This window comes from Phoca vitulina, unplaced genomic scaffold (genome assembly GCF_004348235.1).
Source record: "Phoca vitulina isolate PV1807 unplaced genomic scaffold, GSC_HSeal_1.0 scaffold8, whole genome shotgun sequence".
NCBI classification, from domain to species: Eukaryota; Metazoa; Chordata; class Mammalia; order Carnivora; family Phocidae; genus Phoca; species Phoca vitulina.
This window is the reverse complement of record NW_022589711.1, coordinates 57,778,174-57,800,857: the sequence shown is the minus strand read 5'-3', so window position 1 is coordinate 57,800,857 and position 22,684 is coordinate 57,778,174. Positions and strand designations below refer to the sequence as shown.

The following is a 22,684-nucleotide window of genomic DNA, read 5'->3' as shown; positions in this document are numbered from 1 at the left end:
ACTTTAAAGTTATGAACTGAATGGTATTTTCCTGGGATTTATTCTGTTCATTATTTTTGGTAAAACTGATCAATCATAATTATCATTAAAAAGATGACTAATAGTATATCATAAGCCTTTAACATTCTTGAGGTATAGGTCCAAAAACTTTCCCAAATTCCCCAGTTTTTTATTACCACTGTAATTTAGTTTCCATGATAGAAGTGCAGTTAAATAGAACAACTTTTCTGGCTAAGAATTATATTTTAAGGCTTCTTATATTGTCTACGTCTAGTGAAGTAGAAGATGGCTTTCCTTGCAGGGGCGGGGGAGATGTCATCTTTCAAAAGGAAATTATTTGTTTTAAAATCATTTCTGGAGAGGGGTGCCTGGGTGGCTCAGTCGTTAAGCATCTGACTTTGGCTCAGGTCATGATCCCTGGGTCCTTTCTGTGACCGGCCGGTGCCCCCTACCCGGGGGCACCAGCTGGTTGAATCCTGCATCAGGCTTCTGGCTCAGTGGGAAGCCTGCTTCTCCCTCTCCCACTCCCCCTGCTTGTGTTCTCTCTCTAGCTGTCTCTCTCTCTCTGTCAAATAAATAAATAAAATCTTAAAAAAAAATAAAAATAATAAAATCATTTCTGGAGAGAAAAAGGAAATACAAGTCCTAGGCTCTTACCTATGTTCATTTACTAGCCAAGTAATTTCTGGCCAGTTTCAAGTTTGTACTTTAGCCAGAGTACAGATTATCATTTGATAGGGAGTTTTGAGTCCCTTTGAAATAGTTTAAGCAATAGTGTTAAGACCTCAAATGGTAAAGGCCTACTATAGAGGAGTGTTTTCTTTGAAAGCATCAGCTGAATCTGATTTTTTTGACAAAGTGGATGAAGAGGATGTGTTGTATGCATACTAGGTTTACTTACAGAAATGGATTGTGTATATGTAAATATATATATATATATATATTTTTTTTTTTTTCTCTCTCTCTTTCTCTTTTCAGCACTTTGTTTTCTACAGTGGACGCTGATGAAATACCAGCTAAAAGACCAAGATTAGGTATTGAATATGATAATTTTTTAAAATTACATTTTTTTAAATAGGAAAAGTATATGTATGGAACAACATTCAAAAGGTAAAAAGTATGTGCAGTGAAAAGTAAGTCTCTTTCCTGTCCCTTTTCTACTCAGTTATCTTTTCTGAGGTAACCACTGTTAACCGGGACTTGAATATCTTTCCAGATAAATAAGGCTGTATGTTGAATATGTATTTTAAAATTTTCAATCTTCTATAAAGAAAAGGCGTTTTTTATTTTTGAGGAGAAAACATGGTAAAAAACTACTTCAAACTGAGTCATCTAGTTCACATAGCTGAGTGAATGAATCTAATGTGTTGCCCCAAATTGTTTATTTCTCTGTATCCAGAGGGCTAGACATAGCTTGATAGAAGAGAACAAAACTAGATTAAAGGAAAAAGGCACAGTGGAGTGCTATAATAGTATTTCCTTTGTCTCAAAAATGAATGTGCATTTCGATCTACCTCCAGATGTGGTAGTTAAGAGTAGACATGCCTGTTAAGATTTCATTTAAATTCGATGAGTACTTATTGAGCATGTCTTACTGCTAAGCAATGTGTTAGGTTCTAAAGGAACAAGAAAAAATGAGTAAGACAGGGTCTCTGTTTTTAGGGACCTTAACAATTGTATAGGTATATGATTGTATCATTGAGGGTATAAGACAAGCATATAAATAATTACTAATGTCAGTAGGGATGTGATAAATGAAATAGGAAAGATAGTTACAAAATACTGTCCAATTTTCAGCTGATTAAAAGTCTCAGTAAATATTTGATGAAAGAGTGAGTATGTGAGATGGATCTTAAAGGATGGGTGGGATATCAACAGAGCAATAGGAAGGGAAAGCATTCTAGGCAGAGGGAACAGTTATGGGAGAGTTGTGCAATTCAGGAAACAGTGAATAGAACTCAGGGGAAAAGTTGGCTAGAGAGAGGTGTATCAAATTAAGAGGACTTTGAATGCCAGATTTATACTAAATTCATTAGGACAGTATTTCCCAAAGCACAGGATAGATATCAGTTCAGGAAATGATTTTAGGGGATACAACATTTCATAGCATTAAGTAATATGTGAATTATGTAGAAAAAAGTTATATCCTTTTCATTTGTTTTTAATTTTCTGACTATTTCAAGCAGAAAATCTTGATTTAATGCTAGTATGTTTTTAATACTTATCTACTACATGTGACTCCACTTTTTTTTTTTTTAAGATTTTATTTATTTATTTGACAGAGAGAGAGAGAGATCACAAATAGACAAATAGGCAGGGAGAGGGAGAAGCAGGCTCCCTGCTGAGCACGGAGCCCGATGTGGGGCTCAATCCCAGTATGCTGGGATCATGCCCTGAGCTGAAGGCAGACGCTTAACCGGCTGAGCCACCCAGGTGCCCCGACTCTCCCTTCTTTTAACAGGCCCAGCTAGAACTTACATTGTTACGTTTCATTTCTTTATAAGGCAAATAATGTTTCTTTACATGTATAGTAGTGATATAAAGTTACCTTTCAAATACATTTATTTAGCAAAAAATATGAATCAATTTTAAACAAAAATGTAAGTAAATAACAGTGTGGTAAAGACCTTTGACAGTGGTTACATCTGAAACTCATGTAGCATTGTGTGTCAACTATCCTTCAATCAGAACAAAAGAAAGCCAAAAAGAACTTTGAGGGTGGTATTACAGAAGTTTCCTGAAATAATTATGGTAAACATCTATTTCATGGACTTTCTTCCATGTTAAAGACCCCTCCCTCCATGATTTCCATGAAATATGTATTATAATTTTCTGAATGGCTACTATAGAAAGGAACCTAAGCCAAGGGGGAAGCAGCAGGTAGCAGGTGTAATACTTATTGGCAGAGTTTGTAAAGGTCTACAGGAATGCATCCAATAGGCCTCTCCGTGATGATGCCTATTGAGCACTTGAAATGGGGTCAGTGTGACTGAGGACCTGAATTTAATTTTAATTAAATATAAACTTAGGTGATTACATGTGGCCACCGGCAACTATGTTGGACAATACGACTCTCTTGTTTGCTTTTGAGAGGAAAAAACAAAAGGAGGGTAAAAGGAAAAAGAAGACCTTAGAATCACAGACCCATGATCTTAGAGATGAAAGGAATTTTAAGAGATCTAACTTAGTCTATTGTGAGGAAAGTAAGGTGGTCTTTTCCCCATTTTACAGATGAAACAGGCCCCCCTCCACTCCCCCTTCGCCCTTCCTCTTCTTCTTCCTCCTCCTCCTTTTTTGAGTTATTGAGATCTTTTTGGCATAATCTCAAGGAATACTCAGATTTTGACAAATTCGTAGGAAAATAACTATTCCAATACTTTTTAGCATCCACTATTTAACTCTGTTAGTTATTAGGAATACCCCGTGCTCCCTGGGGTCTGGATTACAGGCTCTGGGTTAAGCACCAATCTCTAAAGCTTATATTCTTCCACTTAAGAAAGTACAGCAGAATATAAGTGATATCCCTCAACATTACTAGAGGGATAACCGGGAATTCTCTAAGTCTTAAAATGAGAAACAAGTAATTTGCAAACTTTGATACTTTTACCTATTCTCTAGATACAAATTACTTCAAATTGCATTCTGCTTTACTTAGCTATCACATCCTCCCTGTTGTTTAAGTTACTCCCCTATTTTTCTATTTCTGTTTTATATCTTATATGTTCTGGAGTGCTTGTTGTTTTAAAGCCACCATTTCAATTTCAGGCTTTTTTTCTCTAAAGCACAATGTGGGTAAAGTGATGGTCTCTTTCTCTCAAACTAGTGCTTTAAAATACCCTTAATTGGGAAATAGAAAGGAAATTGTAGAGAACCAGTCAGTAGTGTAGGAAATGAGAAAGGAGTACTGTCATAAAAGGAGGAAGTGTGGCAAGCACTGAAATCTACCCCTCCCTCTTATTTATTTACTTACTTATTTTGTAATCTTTATTTTTGGTGGCGGGGGGGTGGTGCATCAGATCTAACACATCTCAGTAGAGGGATAGCCTTATTTCATCATAGATGTATAAGAGCTGCATGTGTTATGCTTTGCTAATTCTACCCTTGAGTAGCCAGTGTATAATAGGCACTTAGTAAATAGTTATTTAGGAGCATATTGTTACCTGCCCAGGAAGTAAGGACAAACCAGTGAGTAAATTATAGTGCTTCCTGTAAGATTCTGCCATACTTAGTGTCTACGTGCTACAGGTTAAGTTATGCCCCTATCTCTCTGGTTTATTTATTTTATATATTCTGAAGAACTCATTGCTTAAAAGTTGTCATTTCAGGGCATTTATTTATGAATCAGTATGTGATTTGCTGAAGTGATGATTTCATGTTTTTGTAGCATCCCAGAAGAGATATCTTGTTAAAAAACAAAAATCACAGGGTGCCTGGTGGGGCATGTGACTCTTGAACTTGGGGTCCTGAGTTCACACCCCACACTGGGCCTAGAGCTTACTTAAAAATACCAACCAACCAACCAAACAAACAAACAAACAAAAACAGGAGCACCTGGCTAGCTTTGTTGGTAGAGCATGTGACTCTTTTTCTTTCTTTTTTTCTTTTTTTTGAGAGAGAGAGAGAAAGTGTGCATGAGGGGGCGGGGCGGGAGGGGGAGAGGAAGAGAGAGAATCTTAAGCAGGCTCCACGACCAGCATGGAGCTCAATGTGGGGCTTGATCTCACAACCATGAGATTATGACCTGAGCTGAAGTCAGGAGTTGGACGCTTAACTGACTGAGCCACCCAGGTGTCCTGCATGTGACTCTTGATCTCAGGGTTGTAAGTTCAAGCCCCACGTTGGGCATGGAGCCTACCTAAAACAAAACAAAGCAACCCCAAAACCCAGAATCACAATACTGGAATTCTAGTTATTCAGATAGGAGGAAAGTTACTTTTATGGATACCTACTTATCTCAGTGATTGAAAATAGGACTTCTAATAGAGATTGAGAGAGGCCTTTTCTAAAATATAATCTTATTTTTTTGCTAGAAGTTTATTATTCTATACTTATATGTATATGTAATCTATATTATATTGTCTAGATTATTTCATTCACCAAGTCAAAACCAGTCTCTACAATGCTGCCAGCTTATTTGGATTCCCATTCCAGCTGACCACAAAACCCATGGTAACTTCTGCTTGTAATGGAACACGGAATGTGGCCCCTTCAGGAGAGGTCAGTGGGGATAGGGTTCCATTGGGGCTACTGATCTTTGTACTTATTCATTAAAGTTAAATTTTAGAAATATTCTTTTTAGGAATTGAGTGGAATGACTTCTTTCCAGAAATGTTGATGTCTTTATTAGCCTTGATATAAAGGCCAAGAAGTTAAAGATTAAGAAATTACACATTAAAAAAATATTATAAAGAGTCCAATTACTAGTACATCTGCTTTTCTTGTTTAAGTATATGTAAAGAACCTGAAATAGTTATTTTATATATAATTTTGTGAGTCTTCACCAATTAAACTTTTGGTCTTACTGATGATGTCTCTTCTGTGAGCTAGTGAAATAATCACCAATAGAGTGATTTTTTTATATTAAAAACTTATTTAAATTCTAAAATTGAGATACTACAGAGGTGATTCTATTTGATTTTAAGGTATTTTCGAACTCTTCATCTTATGAACTGACAGGTTCTGGATCCTGGAACAACATGCTGAAACTGGGTGAGGTGGTCAGAAATCTTTCTGCTTTCCTGTATCTCCTTCTGCCTCTTTTTTCTGAGTTTTGAGAATATGAAAGGAAAACAAATACTGAGTTGGGTTGGGATGAGAACACAGACATATTCTCTCTACCTTCTAAAAATTATTAAATAGTTTTCTTTTAGAATTGTCATTGGATTTATTTTTTGTGTTTTCTGTTTGTACTATCAGTGTCCTTAATGTGACTTAGTTCAGAGTTCATTCATTAAAAAAACAAATAAAAGCATTTCCTGAGAGCTTACTCTGTGTCAGGCATGTGTTATCAAGGATAACAAAAGGGCAAAATAATAAATAAAACCTTTCATAACAAAATACAAAACAAATAATAAAATAATAAAACCCTGTCTTTAAGGGACATCATCTGATTGGGGAGCAACTTTAGGTTTCCAGTTCTCATAGTTTTATGCATTAGGCACCTCCATGTCATACTTGGAGCCCAAAATTGAATTGTAATTATTGTACATAACTGTATAAAATTCTGTCATGGGGAAAAGTAGGAAGAATCCAGACTCCTGAAAATGACTGTGATCTCTGTCACACAGGCCTATAAAGTTTGAAAGAAAGGGATAAAAGCTTTTAGAAAAGTTGTGGGTTCTGAAGTCAAAAGTGGAAGAAACTAAGGAAATGATAAAAGAAGCTAAGGAAATAAATGAAACTAAGGAAATGATAAATGATAAAGTGATAAGGAAATGATACTACCTTACAGTAGTAAGTTTCCTTCTCAAGCTTTTTAAGTAAAGTCTCTCTGGTGGCAGAGAAGAGCAAAGGGGAGTAAATGCATACCCCTGAGTCTGAGAATCTAATTCCAGAGGACCTGGAACAAAGATGATATTTTTTTGGAGTCTTTCATTTCATTTTAAAAAGTTAGTACAAATTAGATTTTATAATCTATTCATACTGTTTGAATATGTAAATGTTAAAAACTATTTATCATTAAAATGGACACATGGAAGGGATGGGACTGTCTTGTGCCTGAGGTATCAGCACTATATTTCTGTGTGCTCGTGTAGCCTTGTCAGAGAAGCACAGGTATTCCTGGGGCAGGTTTCTTGTATAAAGGAGTCTACAGTCTCTTATCTGAAACCCTTGAAGATGTGCTGGGGAATGTAAAATTTTTCATATCTTAGATATATTGTCTTTTTTGAATATTGTTTTAAAAATCCCATTAGAATTGAACATTGGTTCAAATCAGGTTTTGCAAACAAAGGAATTCAGGTCAGTTTAAGTTTTGCTGCTACAGACTTGTGAAAAAACTTTCAGTTTTAGATCTCTTTACATTTTGGAGTCTTCAGGGGCTCCACAGTTGTGCTGTAGCTTCAGCAGTAAATGTGGCTGATGAAAGTTTGGTTACCCTTTTTCGAAGTATAGTAACCATCTCATAAGTGTTGGAAGCTTCCAGTGAAATAGTAACATATAGTAGGTTTTCATTTAAAAAAACCTGTTTTCTTGGGAAAAAGAAATGATTCGAACAACTCAATTGGATTAGATTACATGGAGTTTGTATCATTGAGTTCTTCATCCTTCTTGATGGTTCCAGCAAGTGCAACTAGAAAAGCTTACCTGTGAACTTTTATTGTCTCTCTGAGATCAAAGACAAATTAAGCACTGTTGCTTTTTCTTCAGCTTTTATAGTTTGTTCTGGATCTCTGTATAGTAATAGCATTTGAAAGAATAAGATATTTAGTTCTACAGCGTAGACTGTTCACAGATTTTCTAATGCAGACTGTTCACAGGTTTGGGTTTTTTTTTGTTTTTTTTTACAATTACAAATGCATTTTTTAAAATAGGTAATAAATCTCCTAATGGAATAAGTGACTATCCAAAGATCAGAGTGACAGTAACCCGAGATCAGCCCCGCAGAGTCCTGCCTTCCTTTGGGTAAGTGTTAAATTCTGCCTTTTTGTAAATGGAAACTTAGCACTTAGGTGTTCACTCTTGCTAGGCATTCCCACTTTTGTTCTATTATGTAAGCTTGTTAAGTAAGTACTCTGAGGTGAGTAACTTGCCAGATGTCATACAGCTATTGAGAGATTTGAACTCAGGTATGTGTTACTTTCTCTGTACTATAGCCTATGCTTATAGCATCTGATTTTGAAAACCTTTTAAAAAGGATTTGTTGCTCACTTCTAAACTTAATTTTTTTTTTTTTTAAAGATTTTTTATTTATTTATTTGAGAGAGAATGAGAGAGAGCAAGCACATGAGAGGGGGAGGGTCAGAGGGAGAAGCAGACTCCCTGCCGAGCAGGGAGCCCAATGCGGGACTCGATCCAGGGACTCCAGGATCATGACCTGAGCCGAAGGCAGTCGCTTAACCAACTGAGCCACCCAGGCGCCCTAAACTTAATTTTTTTTAAAGGATTTTATTTATGTATTTGAGAGAGAGCGAGCGAGCACAAGCAGTGGGGAGGGGCAGAAGGGGAGGGCGAGGGAGAGTATCTCCAGCAACTCCATGGTGAGCATGGAGCCCCACACAGGGCTCAGTCCCATGACCCTGAGATTACAGCTGGAGCCGAAACCGTGAGTTGGACACTTAACCGACTGAGCCACTCAAGTGCCCCTAAACTTTATTTTTTAATTTTTTTATGTTAATTCCAGTACAGTTAACATACAGTATTATATTAGTTTCAGGTGTATAATCTAGTGATTCAACAATTCTACACATTACTGAGTGCTCATCATGATAAGTGTACTCTTTAATCACCATCACCTATTTTACCCATCCCCCTACCCACCTTCCCTAAAGTTTATTTTTTCCCTAAACTTTATTTTTGAAGTATAATATGCATATGGAAAATGCAGAAACCATGATGAATTTTCATATACTGAACACACATCAGTTTTGTGAAATGTTCTTCTTTTAGTAGTAATTTTCTTCTTCTTTCTGTGTTCTCACATTCTAGTATTTCTATTTCTTGGATATTATTTTTCTAATTTTTCTCTATATTGATCTGATTGATCTAATTTTTGTATATATTCTCTTCTTTTGTTGTTCTCCTTTCCCCTAAAAACGAAATCTTTTGCTGATTTTTTTTTTTTGATGTCATAGTTTTTAAGTAGGAAGAGTCCTCCCACTCCCTCCTCCTATGGTTTTTTATTGCTCTAAGAATCTTATTCTTATTAAAAGAGGCAAAAAAAGGGGCTGCCTGGCTGGCTCAGTTGGTGGAGCATGCGACTCTTGATCTCAGGGTTGTGGGTTTGAGCCCCCTGTTGGTCACAGAGATTACTTAAAAAAAAAAAAAAAAAAGAGGCAAAGACGTATGCACTACCTTTTCTTATTTCTTTAAAGCTGTTAATTATTTTAAAATTTCTTCTTCTCCCTATTTTGTTTCCTCTGAATTCCTTTCCCCACTTTGGTTTATTTTGGTCTTTTCTTTCATATTAGAGTCTTTTTTTTTTTTTAATTGAGCTATAACATATTAATTTCAGGTCTACAACATAATGATTTGATATTTGTATATATTATTGAAATGATCACTATAATAAGTTTAATGTCCATCACCATACAGAGTTACAAATTTTTTTCTTGTGATGAGAACTTTTAAGATCTACTCTCTTAGTAACTTTCAAATATACAACATGATATTAACTGTAGTTACCATGCTGTGCATTACATCCCATGACCTACTTATTTGATAACTGGAGGTTTGTACCTATGAGTTTAGGTTTGTTTGCTTTTTAAAGATTCCACATGTAAGTGAATCATATTTGTCTTTCTCTGACTGACTTATTTCACTTAACATCATACCCTCAGGGTCCATCTGTGTTGTTCCAAATGGCAAGATTTCCTTCTTTTTTATGGTTGAATAACATTTCAGTGTATATTTTCTCTATCCACTCATCCATTGATGGACACTTAGCTTGCTTGCATGTCTTGGCTGTTGTAAATAATGCTTAGGTGAACATGGGGATGCAGATTATCTTTTCATATTAGAGTCTTTGTTCAGATATCTGGCAATCTTTGGCTCCCCATTCCCGTTTAAGAATGAGACATTAACAGAAAAGCAGCCCCTTTGGAGTTGGATAAATAGCTGATTGTAGGGCTAAGAGAGAAAGTATGAACAAGTATCATTCTTTTATTTCTCGTTTAATTCCATCACAGTCAGAGAATATACTGTAGCATAATTTCAGTTCTTTAAAATGTGTTAACATCTGTTTTATGTCCTAGAATATGGTCTGTGTGGGTGATGTTCAATGTGCAGTTGAAAAGAATATGTATTCTACTATTGTTAGGTGGAATGTTCTATAATTGTCACACAGGTCAAGTTGGCTGATAATGTTTTACAGGTCTTACTGATTTTCTGTTTTTTTGCTGATTGATAAATGAGGAGTGTTGATGTTTTCTACCATAATTAAGGATTTGTCTACTTCTCCATCTAATTATGTTAGTATTTGTCTTCATGTATTTTAAAACTCTGCAGATGAGTACACTTGACCCAGATTCACCAGTTGTAACCATTTTGCCACATTTGCTTCATCACGCTCTGTCATATATACCTATTTTTTTCTGAAGCATTTGAGAGTAAGTCTTAGACTCATGCCCCTTTAATCATAAGTGCATGAGTATGTTTATTTTTTAAGAGTGAGGACTTTCACTTATATAATCACAGATAAACAAAATCAGAAAATTTAACATCGATACAATACTATTATGTAATCTCATTTAAATTTTTCCATCATAGAGATGATTTTTTCTGGTCCAGGATTCAGTGCAGGATCATGTGTTACATTTAATTTTCATGTCTTTTTGATCTCCTTTAATCTGGAACAATTCCTTAGCCTTTCTTTGTCTTTGATGGCATGGATATTTTTTAAAGAGTAGAAGGTGTTTCTTTTGTAGAATGTTCCCTAATTTTGTCTGATGTTTACTCATTACTTGTTCAAGATTATGCAGGTTTTTTTTTTTTTTTTTTTTTTAAAATATTACAGGTTTTTTTTTTTTTTTTTTTTTGTAAAAATACTACATCAGTGGTTTATCTTTTTTAAAACATCACATCAAGAGGGGTAGGATACCAGTTTGACACATTATTGGTAACTGCAGGAGAGGCAGGCTCTGTCACCACCAACAAGGACTAGGTGGGGGCTTCATGGCTTCCATTTCTTTAGCATTTATTAATTTAACGTTCAGTAGATATTTACTGAGTACTTTTTGGCGTAGATCCTGTACTAGGATACAATAGTGAAAGGATGTAATCTCTGTTTTCATGGAATTTAAAGTTTAGTGTGAGCCGTAGACATTAAATAAATAATGACACCAATAATTAATTCCAGTGGTGCCAGGTGACTAAAGGAAAAGTGTAGTACCAGAGGAGGGTATGTGTCACAGGAGGGCTAAATACAGAGTTGTGGTTGGACAGTTGGGCATGAGGAAGAAGGCAGAGGCTTTCGTGTGGCAGTTCTGGTGACCGCAAATAGACATTCCATAGTGGAATGCCCTCTGCTCTAGAGATGGATAATAACTTTTGTGAATGGTAGTTGTCTGATTTGACAAGAGCAGGCTTAACCTAGGACAGACAGCTTCATCTCAGGATGGTCTGGGAGCTTAAATTCTAGCAATTTAAGGAGTTCGGTGGTAACTTTTTCTTTTCTTTTTTTCTATCTCTCAGTTTTACTTTGAACTCAGAGGGGTATAACAGAAGACCAGGTGGCCGTCGTCATAGCAAAGGCCCTTCAGAGAGTTCCTTAACCTGGAAGTCTCAGGAACAGGTTGTAACAGAGATGATTTCTGAAGAGGGTGGCAAGGGTCTGAGGCGTCCCCACTGTACCGTGGAGGAGGTAAGCCCTTTTAGCCTCTGATCACTTTTAAAAAATAGTTTATGAATTTTTAGGGGAATAAATAATGTGTGTACTGGAGTACAGAATTCAAAAGGGATGGAAAGGTGTACCGTGACTGTAAATTTCCTAGTCTCCCTTCCAGTACCTGACCCCACGACCCTGTCTGATGGTTAGCAAGTAACCACTGATACTTGAACATACCCTTCTGGAGATATTGTATACATACATAATTTAGTCAATTTTCAGATTTTTTTTCCACTATAGGGCAGAAAAAGGAATCATGCTAGGAAGAGAGGAGATTCTGTTCCTTTTGGGTGTTTGAATTCTTCTACTAACTTGTTTCTTTTATAAGGCATAATTGTGACTACGTAAGAGAAGTAAACAGTGAACGTGTCCTCTTTTTCCTTTTTCAGGGCACTTAGCATGATGTCTTCATCAGCAGTCTTCTTTTTACTTCCCTCTTGAGATCTTTGCTTATTCTAGGAGAATTTAGAATTATTCCTGTACTTGACATTTCCCAGGACCATCACCTATTGCAATTTGCTAGATGGTTTTCTGAGCCATTTAGTTTCGTTAGTCAAAGAATTATCTGTTTGAGGTTCAGGTGCTATGCTAGTTGTCAGCAATTCAAAAATTGAATAAAATGAGGCCCTGTCCCCTAGGAGCTTGTAATCAACAGAGGCAAGCAGAGAGAGGAACGGACTGAAGTAGGCTTCAGTACCTCTTAAATGAGAAATCAGAGATGGGACTGAGCAAAAATATTTATATACACAGGATATATTCTAAAATAGTAGAAGGTAATATTAGCAAATGCGTGTTCATTGGTTAAGGGTAATATAAGTTAGAAGAGCCTGAGTCTCAGATTTCAGTCTTGGATAAATACGTGTCACTGACCAAGATACCCTATGTGTTTAGGGGGAAGATGATGACTTCAGTTTTGGACATTGTTTAAAGTGCCTGTGAAACACGCAAGAAGACCTGTCCCGTAGACTCTTGGATATAGGTGATGAGAGTTATGAGGAGAAGGCAGGGTTAGAGACACATTTCTGAATCTTCTATATATTGGTGTTTGATAAATCAAGGGAGTTGGAGAGAGTACTCAGGGAGAGAATGTAGTGTGAGAAAAGAGATAATGGGCAGACCATTGGCATTTGAGGGCAGGCAGAAATAATTGGCAGTGGAGACTGAGAAGATAAGAAGAAATCAGGAGTGTATTGTCTAGAAGGCAAAGGGAGGTCAGCAGGGTGAGGTGTTGGAAAGAGAGGTCAAGTAACGTAAAGGCTGAGAAAATGTCTGCTGGATCTGGCTGTGGAAGTCATTGGTGGACCAGATCCATTTTGGAAACTGAATGTTCTGAATATGCAGGTGGATTATTTCTGTTGAGTTTTTTGTGGTTGACAAAAACTGCTGTCAAAAACCCAGATGCCATCAGAGTCTAGCAGGTAATGTAAATGAGTGGAGCAGGCTGGAGTGAGTGGCCCATCTAAGGAGAATAGCCCTACACAGCTCCAGATCATTGGTTCAGTTTTTTGAAAGAGGTCAGATTTTTAGATTTTTCTTTTCAAATTTATGAAGTTGGTAATTCAAAGAAATTTAAAAAGTGTTGGCAAATAAAACACATCTGTGGGCTGCATTTGACCTCTTAGTCTCCGTTTATGATTTAATGATAGCTTTAACATGTTAACACTTAAGTGACATCCTTTCTTTTATTTAGGGTGTTCAAAAAGAGGAAAGAGAGAAATACCGAAGGTTATTGGAGCGACTTAAAGAAAGTGGTCATGGAAACTCTGTTCCTCCTGTAACTCCAACTTATCACAGGTAAAACTGAGCTAACAAAATCAATGCTTTGCCACACATCTTTTTACTTAATTTTGGAGAGGAGATTGGCGAGAAAGGCTTTGTTGAAAAAAGAGGTTTGCATTGAGAGAACTATCCTTATAATTTGCCTGCATGTTGTATCTAGTAATGAGATATATGGAGCCACGGTGGTTTTACAAAATAGATTTTTCGTTTAGCTTTAGAATCTTTTGTTCACATGAACTCTCGAAACTCTGATATAGAAAAGTAGAATTACAGGTTGAAATCAGGTTCTTAGGGAGTAGAGAGTTTTTTCAACCTTTCCAGCACACCCATTTCCCTTAGTCTCTTGTCTTTTTCTGTCTCTTCCCCCCTCTTCCTTTCCTGCCCGGTTCTCCCTTCCTCCCACCCTAGCCTCTCTCTCTGATACACACACAGTCCCTGTGGCATGTCAGTGAATGCATTTGTGTATGATTGGAAGTCCTCCATTTTAGAGACAAGATTAAAGTCACCCCAGGTTATAGAAAGTTTTCCTTATAAGACTTCTTGTTAAATACTCTAATGCTTTGGGCAAGTAGATGACAGTGGCAGAAGGAGCTGATATTCACCTTATATTCACCTGTAAAAAAAAAGGGACAAAAATATATGAGTACAGGATTGAGGCACGCAGGATAATTCTAACAAGTGGTGTGAGAGTACACAGCAGGGGTGGGGGGAATCCTGGAAATTATGTAACGGCAAGTTGAAGGTGAAAAAGTCACAAGGCTTTCTAGCTTGTTGAATGTACAAATAGCAGAAGATTAGTTGTCTAGGAATTTTAACTTTTGTTGTGAGCTTTTTTTAAAATTTTCTTTCTCTGCGTTTACTCAGGCAGAATGTTAATATTTTCTCTGTTTTGACTAGCCACTGTTGGAAGCAGCAGTATGCTTCAAACTTTGCTCTTGTCGTGTCAGGAAAATCCTCAAACTATTTTGCTGTTTACATTCCTGCTTTTATTGTATTGTTTTAGGATCCATTTCATTATGTCATTTAAAATTTTTCATCTCATAACTTGAGTTTTGTCACACTGAGCTTTTTTGGTTGAGGTGGTGCTGGGGATTGAGAACATCCAATTTTACCAACGTTGAAACTAGAGGTTAGGTAACTTGGCTGAAATACTAGCATCAGGATTATACTCCTTGTATCCCAGTCCCAGATGGTGCTATGTTGCATTCTCTCATAATTTGATGTTACAGGGTAATCAGTAACCCCTGTTTTGAGAAGCTTGTCAGATGGAAATAGTGAATATTTATGGTAGACTTTCCTTTTGTATCTGACCTTCTTCACTTTTTGTGTTCCTAAGCTCTCAAAGAAGTCAGATGGACACATTAAAGACCAAAGGCTGGGGCGAAGAGCAAAGTCACGGAGTCAAAACAACTCAGTTTGTTCCAAAACAATGTGAGTTCCCAGATTTAGCCCTATCTCCGTATATTGAGCTTAGTTCATGTGCACATAAAATTGAGAAATGACATCCTAGTGAAAGATGGTATACCAAAGTTTAAAACATTGTCAGACCCCAGGGCTTTGTCTTGGGCTTATCCAGTACAAGTACTTTAGTTAAAAGGCTATTTCAAGATGAAGTAGATTCAAAAGATACCTCTTGATTATTATTCCTAGCTTCTACTTAGCAAATATTTTGTGAGCCTAAAATTAGTTTCTTAATATTTATTTTATTAATTTCTTTATATTTCTCCACTAGCTGTTCACTAAATGGCATTAAATGATAAGTGAATGTCTTGATACTTTGGAAACTGTGTAAGTTGAAATTCTAGCTAGATGATTGATTAATAAAGGAAACATTCAATCTTTTCTTTATCTTCTTCACAGACAGAGTTGTTGAAACAAGGGGACCTTTATGCTCAGTGAGAAGTGAGAAGAGGTACATGGTTCAGTTCATTCTAAGTTTTCTTTTGATATATTATTTTCTTTATAAGTTATATTGATGAATAACTATGTCTAAAGAATTGTGAACTCTCCCCAGCTCTGGTAGCTGGTCAGCATGTATGGGTACATGGGTGGCTGTTGTGTCGGATGCCCAGCCTAGCTCGGAGGGTGCCCTTCTCTCCTGGGCATTAGGGGTTCGGAGATGCAGGTGCCACTGAGATAGGTGTGTGGTTGTGGTGGGCATCTTTAGGAATTAGCACCTTTCAGTGAAGGCAGTTCTTTGTGCCTTTAGGATTTTGGATGATAGTTCCTTTATAGCAGAGTTTGGGGTAAGCTCTGGCCCATTGTCCAAATCTGGTCCACCTGCCTGTTCTTTTTAAGTAAAGTTTTATTGGAACACATTCATGCTAATACATTTACATCCTGTCTGGCTGTTTTTAAGCTATGATGGAAGTTGAGAAGATGTGACAAAAACTGTAAGACTTGGGGAACCTGGCTGACTCAGTCTATAGAGCATGTGACTCTTGATCTTGGGTTCCTCAGAGTCATGAGTTTGAGCCCCGTGTTAGACATAGAGGTTACTTAAAAAGAAAAAACAACAACAACAAAAACCAAAACCTGTAAGACTTGCAAAGCTCAAAATATTTACTATCTGATCCTTTTTCAGAAAAACTTTGCTGACCCTTGGTTTAGAGGAGTATATAAACTCAAGTTGGTTTTTGTTGACAAATTATTAAGTCTTATTTCTAAAACTAGTCTCACATGTACAAGTTAAAATTATCCAGTCTATACTCTCCCAATATTTTTCCTCAGGTGTTGTTCAAAGGGGAAAATTTCTGATACAGAGAGGACAGTTGGAATCAGACTTGAAAATGAAGGTGTAAGTGGAAACCCTAGTTAAATTTTATGTTGTTTTACTCTTTCACCTGACCTGTGTTAAAATTTTGGTGCTCATGAAAAGTAAGAAAGGTGAAAAATATTACTTTGATTTCTAATTTCATTGTTTTCTTTGAAAAAAGCAGCAGGCATTGAAGATACACAACTTTTGGCTTCCTTCTGAATTCCCGGATGTTCACCTCTGTATGGTAGCTACCTTTTTTGTAAGAGAGACCAACTTGCCTCCGTCCCAGCCCTATATCTGTAGTGCCTGGCTTCTTTTGGAGAATCTTAAAAAACCGTATGGTCTCTAGGAAAGATATGTTCAGGACCTTCTTTTTAGAGTCAGGATCTCAGATTTATTTGAAAATACTACCAATCTTATGCTTAATTGGATTTTACATTTTTCAGTGTACTGGAATGCAAAGTGTTCCGGTGATCTCCATAGCAATACCAACATTTTAAATAATAGCAGCAGAGTGTTTTGCTAAACACTCTGTATCCAAAAGAAATACGTTTCTAAATTAAAGGCAAACTTGATGTTTGAGATTATTTCACATTTTAGATACATAGAAATACCAAAGTTTAGGGCGCTGCTTTATGTGAAGTATCAGCTCGATCAAGTTTTTCTTCTCCCATTAAACCTCTTTGTAAGGAAGAGTGTAGGTCTCCGAACATCCCTGTTCCCAGTCATTTGGAGCGAAACCTTCTGTATTGAGTTATTGTTTATCGCCTGTGGAACACTGGCTGAAAAAGGCGGGGGAGCTATGCCTGAGAGAGGACAGAGAGGGAGCATATTTGGAATCTGGGTAAAGACTACCTGGTGCTTCCATCTGTGCCGAACCTGAAGGCTATGCTGTCTGGGGCCGTGGGGAGGGGCCAGCAGCTGCTGGTTTCCTGGGACCGGGATCCCTGGCAGTGAGTGAGAGTGAAGAGTACTGGCTCAGCACATTGAGACTAGTGTGGTTCTCATCGAAAGCTCTCTTTCTAACTCAGTTTCTTCATTTTCAAAGTTGGCCTACTAGATGCCTTAAATTCACTATTAAAGGTTATGTAGGTCACAATAAGGAAGGATATTGTCAAGAGTTTCTGGAATGCTGGCAGAGTTCTATTTGCTGACCCGAATGGTGCTTACATAGGTGTTAATTTTACAAAAATCAAGTGGTATGTAAATGTTTGTACATTTTTCTGTAGTAAATAATTCCTTTAAAAAAATGAAATGGAGCAAGTTTACTTATTATAAGGATAGTAATACTTTATTCTGAGTGATGGGATTATGGGTCATAGGTTTTGCTTTTTTTAAGCACTCCAACATATCTTGTAGCCATCTTATTTTTCATTGGCCTAAGAGAACTGAAAATACTTTTCTTGCTGCCTACAGGGAAAGTGGTGAGTGTTCTGTTTCATGGTTTGTAATTGAGGCGCCCTGTGAGCCTTAGGTCTTGAGCATTTTTTTGTTCCTCTTGCAGGGACAGGCAGACAAAATCTCCTTCACTTACTTGGGAGATTTGCCTATTCTCTCAGGATAATGGCACTGTTTATGTTTCATGTGTTATATATGTTTATATGTGTAAATATCAAACATGTCAATAGAATATAGAAACTTTTTTGATCAGAGGAGGGGACACCAGCTGGAACCTGACCTATCCGAAGAGGTGTCAGCCCGACTCCGCCTGGGCAGTGGGAGCAATGGCTTACTCAGGAGGAAAATGTCAATACTTGAGACAAAAGAAAAACATTGCTCAGGCAAAGAGAGGGATAAAAGGATGGATGATCTTCTTGAACTTACAGAGGTATTATTTCTTGTGTTGATCAGAATAAGAGGCATGTTTTTAAATAACTTCAGTTATCAAGACTTGAACACATGTTTTATTTTGAGGAGTTTCTCCAGGCTAGGGATGAGTGTATGAGAGAAATCAGGTCCAAGGGATGTCCAGTCACTGGCTACATTGATCATTAGTGATCTGTGAAGGTGGCCTAAGGGATCAGATTAATGTTCAGCAAATGTGAGTAGACATATTTGTCACATATCTTGGAATGTAATGGGCTCTTTGCAGATTTTTCTTCAAATATTTTGGGTTACATAGTATGGGTTTGGCATTAGGAATGAGCTCATTGCATTTTTAAAAAGTGATTATTATTTACTAAAATGTCCCTTTTATTGATTATTGCATTTGAAAATAGTAAAAACTTATTTGAAAAACCAAGGAAATGAAGGTAGTTAAAAATTCTCATTTTAAAGGTGAGCCTGTATCTTGGCTCCTCTTCCAGTGTTGTCTTAGTAGGTGATAGTCAGTCCTATGCAGTGAGAACCTGTTGAGCACTTATTATATATTGGACACACAAGTGGAGAGATCCATAAAACGGCACAATTGTATGCAGTGGAGAAAGCAGGATTTAAAATATTTGAATGAAACTAATTTCTTTTGGGTGTATAGATTCATCTCAGTAGCTTAAATACACATTTGTCTGCATAATTCTTCAGAATAATGAAGCCATCTGTTCAGTGAGGACTCATTTGGTAGACCACTGCCGTGTTTTCCAGTTTCGCCCTGTTTGCTTATTCCCTTCATGTCCAAACTGTATAGTAACATCTCTTAGGGCGCCTAATTCTATTACTTTGATGATTTTAAATAAAAGTTTAGTAGGTAAATAAGGAAAGTGTGAAAATACTTTAAGAGTACTGTGAAAGGAGCAAAGGCTAGGAAGTTAGGCACCCCTGGGTTCCCTGCTAGCAAGGATCTGGTACCATGTTTGGCTCAGAGTGCTCAATAAATGGTAGTGAGATAATTGAAACTATACTTTAAATGGAAATACTATTGCCAGATTATTGTTTCCAGAAGCTGGTAATTGAACTAACATTTTTATAACCATTAGTAAAACTGCTTTGTATTATAGAGATGAAAAGCTTGTTTTAGCCTCAGACTCTTGAAATCTGATTGTGGTTCTGTTTAAAATACATCCTCTGGACTTTCTAATTCAGGACATGGAAAGGGAAATCAGTAATGCCCTAGGTCATGGCCCACAGGATGAGGTCCTAAGTAGCGCTTTCAAGTTGCGAATCACTCGAGGTGATATCCAGACCTTGAAGAACTACCACTGGCTCAATGATGAAGTAAGTTGTTCTTTTTCCCCCTGTTCTGTTATTAAGCTTAACCATTTACCATCTATAACCAAAGTGATTTCTACCTAATTATAAGGGGTTGGGAAAGCAGCTTTTGGTTTCATTTAAAACAGAAACATCTCATGGGGCGCCTGGGTGGCTCAGTAGTTAAGTGTCTGCCTTCGGCTCAGGTCATGTTCCCGGGGTCCTGGGATCGAGCCCCGCATCGGGCTCCCTGCTCAGTGGGGAACCTGCTTCTCCCTCTCCCACTCCCCCTGCTTGTGTTCCCTCTCTCGCTATCTCTCTCTCTGTCAAATAAATAAATAAAATCTTAAAAAAAAACAAACAAAACAGAAACATCTCAAAACTTAAAACAGTGGTCAATTCTGATTCTTTGCTGCCTTTAATTAGCCATGTTTCCCTCTTCTGCATCGGTGCTTTGTTTCATCCACCACTTCATTTACTAGTAGTCTTCAGTGACTTTTTTTTTTTTTTTTACAAATTTATTTATTTGTTTTTAAGTAAGCTCTGTGCCCAACGTGGGGTTTGAACTCACGACCCTGAGATCAAGAGTCTCATGCTCTACTGACTCAGCCAGCCAGGCACCTCTTCAGTGACATTTTTATTTTTTATTTTTTTTTAAACTATTTATTTATTTATTTGACAGAGAGAGAGAGCACAAGCAGGGGGAGTGGCAGGCAGAGGGAGAGGGAGAAGCAGGCTCCCCGCCAAGCAAGGAGCCCGACGCAGGGCTCAATCCCAGAACCCTGGGATCACGACCTGAGCCGAAGGCAGACGCCCAACTGACTGAGCCCCTCAGGCACCCCTCAGTGACATTTTTATAAAGCTTGGGTGTAGCTGATGAATAGAAGGAAGCAGCAAGCGATACTTATTTTAGAGGAATTCTTATAAGAGCCATTTTATTTTTTCAGTAATAAAGGGATAGATTGATCACTGTACACACATGTATATATAAAATGTGTCTTTTTCTTTATTTGAGTGATAACTGTAAAAATTTGCTGAATTGTCATCTTGTATCCTTACATACTTAGCTAAAACTAGCTCTTAGTTCTTGTACATGTTCTAGCTGGTCCTTTCCCTAACTCCCCAAAGTCCCTGCATTTTCCCCCTTTGCCTTCCTTCCCATCCCCGCCAGACTAATGACATAGAAACACATTCTTATAAAACTAGTATTTTTGTTTTACATTATAAATGCTATACATTTATTATAGAAAATTTGGAAAGTACAGGAAAAGTAAAATAAAAATATCATTCAAAAGTGCCACCACTCAAAAATAAACAAAATATTAATGTTTGGGTATATTTTCTTCCAGTTAATATTTTTTTATATATAGTAAAATTTATGAATAGTAAAATTCAATTCTAGTTAATATTTCTGCATATTTTTTTCATGTGATGTAGTTGCATACACCTTTTCATTATTGCAGACTTTCTCCTTAAGTTCCTTGGCTCTTTTACTCACATACTTCAAAAGTACAATTTCACTCCTTAATTCCTCCCATTTTGCACTCATTATCTTTTATTTTCCTTATTATGCTGTAAACAATCCTTTCATCCCCATCTCTAGTACATTCCTTTCCTGGAGCTTCTTACCTTCTAATTCGTCCTAACTTAGGTAGAAATTTAGTTTTGGTAATGTACTTGCCACATTCTGACGTTTACTCCCTTGGTATTACAGGTCATTAATTTTTACATGAATCTTCTGGTGGAAAGAAACAAAAAACAAGGGTATCCAGCACTTCACGCATTCAGTACTTTTTTCTATCCCAAATTAAAGTCTGGTGGTTACCAAGCAGTGAAAAGATGGACCAAAGGGGTCAATCTTTTTGAACAGGAACTTATTCTGGTGCCTATTCATCGGAAGGTACATTGGAGCCTGGTGGTGAGTTGAGAGGGTTAATTGTTGGTGTCTGTATAATGGCTGTTTTCTTGACTAATGAAGGCTACCCTTTTCTGCCCAGTTAAAAATCCAGTAGTACATATAAAGGCATACTCTGTAGAGTCCCTTCTTGGTTCTTGAGTTGAACAACTTAGAAAGCTAGATGGCAATTAATTGAATTTAAATTAAAAAAAAATAGAAAAAACCCCAAAAGATTAAATTACACACACACACACACACACACACACACACAGCTAGATGGCATACAGGAAGACAGGAAAGAGTTTTAGTACACATATGAGTTCTTTATCTGATTTCTTTAGTTTTGTTTACAAGATGGTACAGATTTATTATAGAAAAGTAAAGGTATAAAGAAAAAAAACAAGAACAAAAAATCTCATCACTTTGAGAGGACCACTAATGTTTTGGTGAGTAAGTTTCTAGGTTTTCTCTGGGACTAGAGGTATATACTTTTATAGAAATGAAGCTCATATCATCTGTGATAATTTATAAAAAATGTGTCTTAGAAATCCATTTATGTTGGTACTTGTATTGACTTTTTAAAAGATGCTTTTCCTTTTAGAAATAAAATTCTATTGTGGTTAAGATGTTTCTGGATATTGTATTTTTCCATTGTAGGTGATAGACCTAAGAAAAAGGTGTCTTAAATATCTGGATTCTATGGGACAAAAGGGCCACAGGATCTGTGAGATTCTCCTGTAAGTAAAGGCTGAAAAACTTTACTGTTGTGTCATTATGCCCTTGTTAGCTGATCTATCTTGTATTTAATCCAGGGAGGCTCTGGTGGATGGTAGTTTAATGTTTAGTGAAGGCTATTCTCCCAGTTGTTCAGGAATTGACTTGAATTCATCTTCTTATCAAAAAAACCCCTAATATCTGATCTTAACTGAGAACTCTTATTTAGTAGCATCAGTGGAAACAGGTTTGTCATGCACTGTAATATAAAATATGTCTTATTAGAATCCTGTGATTTGAATTTTTTTTTTTTTTTTTTAAGATTTTATTTATTTATTTGACAGAGAGAGAGACAGCGAGAGAGGGAACACAAGGACGGGGAGTGGGAGAGAGAAGCAGGCTTCCCGCCGAGCAGGGAGCCCAACGTGGGGCTTGATCCCAGGACCTTGGGATCATGACCTTAGCTGAAGGCAGACGCTTAACCGACTGAGCCACCCAGGCGCCCCTGAATTAGGTTTCTTTAGGATTGATACATTATTCTGAATGTTCTGAGGAACTCTTAACTAGGGTCTTATTCCTCGAATTCTTAAACCCACTCATGTCTCTGCTTTCCATCCATAGTTGGGTTCATTTCAGAACCAAGAGGTAACTTTTAAGTTAAAGCGTATGGTTTGTAGGCAACCATTTCAAATAGTAATTGCTAGAAACCTGCCTTTAAAGCATAGCCACTTAGTAAGCTGTGTAAAGTGGTGACATGAATTTCACAGTGAGGAAGCAGTTCAGTAAGAGCAGTCTGTTTTGAACCCCTTCTGCTCACTGGAAGCAAATGGGGGTTCTCGTTTTTAATTTTAGTAAGGATACTTGAATAAGT

At 37.0% G+C, this 22,684-nt stretch overlaps 1 protein-coding gene across 2 annotated transcripts in view; it reads left to right on the top strand.

The window, feature by feature from the left end:
- The window catches only part of SENP2 (SUMO specific peptidase 2), a 33,812-nt gene that overhangs the window by 1,538 nt on the left and 9,590 nt on the right, over positions 1–22,684 (top strand). Inside the window, exons 2-14 of one of the 2 annotated variants that reach the window (XM_032406976.1) lie at positions 979–1,034; positions 5,084–5,217; positions 5,643–5,709; positions 7,533–7,623; positions 11,350–11,518; positions 13,233–13,336; positions 14,658–14,752; positions 15,182–15,233; positions 16,052–16,118; positions 17,731–17,907; positions 19,098–19,229; positions 20,917–21,120; positions 21,757–21,836. In XM_032406976.1, coding sequence (XP_032262867.1) covers positions 979–1,034; positions 5,084–5,217; positions 5,643–5,709; positions 7,533–7,623; positions 11,350–11,518; positions 13,233–13,336; positions 14,658–14,752; positions 15,182–15,233; positions 16,052–16,118; positions 17,731–17,907; positions 19,098–19,229; positions 20,917–21,120; positions 21,757–21,836 — 1,428 coding nt within the window. Of the gene's footprint in view, positions 1–978; positions 1,035–5,083; positions 5,218–5,642; positions 5,710–7,532; positions 7,624–11,349; positions 11,519–13,232; positions 13,337–14,657; positions 14,753–15,181; positions 15,234–16,051; positions 16,119–17,730; positions 17,908–19,097; positions 19,230–20,916; positions 21,121–21,756; positions 21,837–22,684 lie in introns of those variants that run through there. The other variant, XM_032406977.1, reaches the window with a different exon arrangement.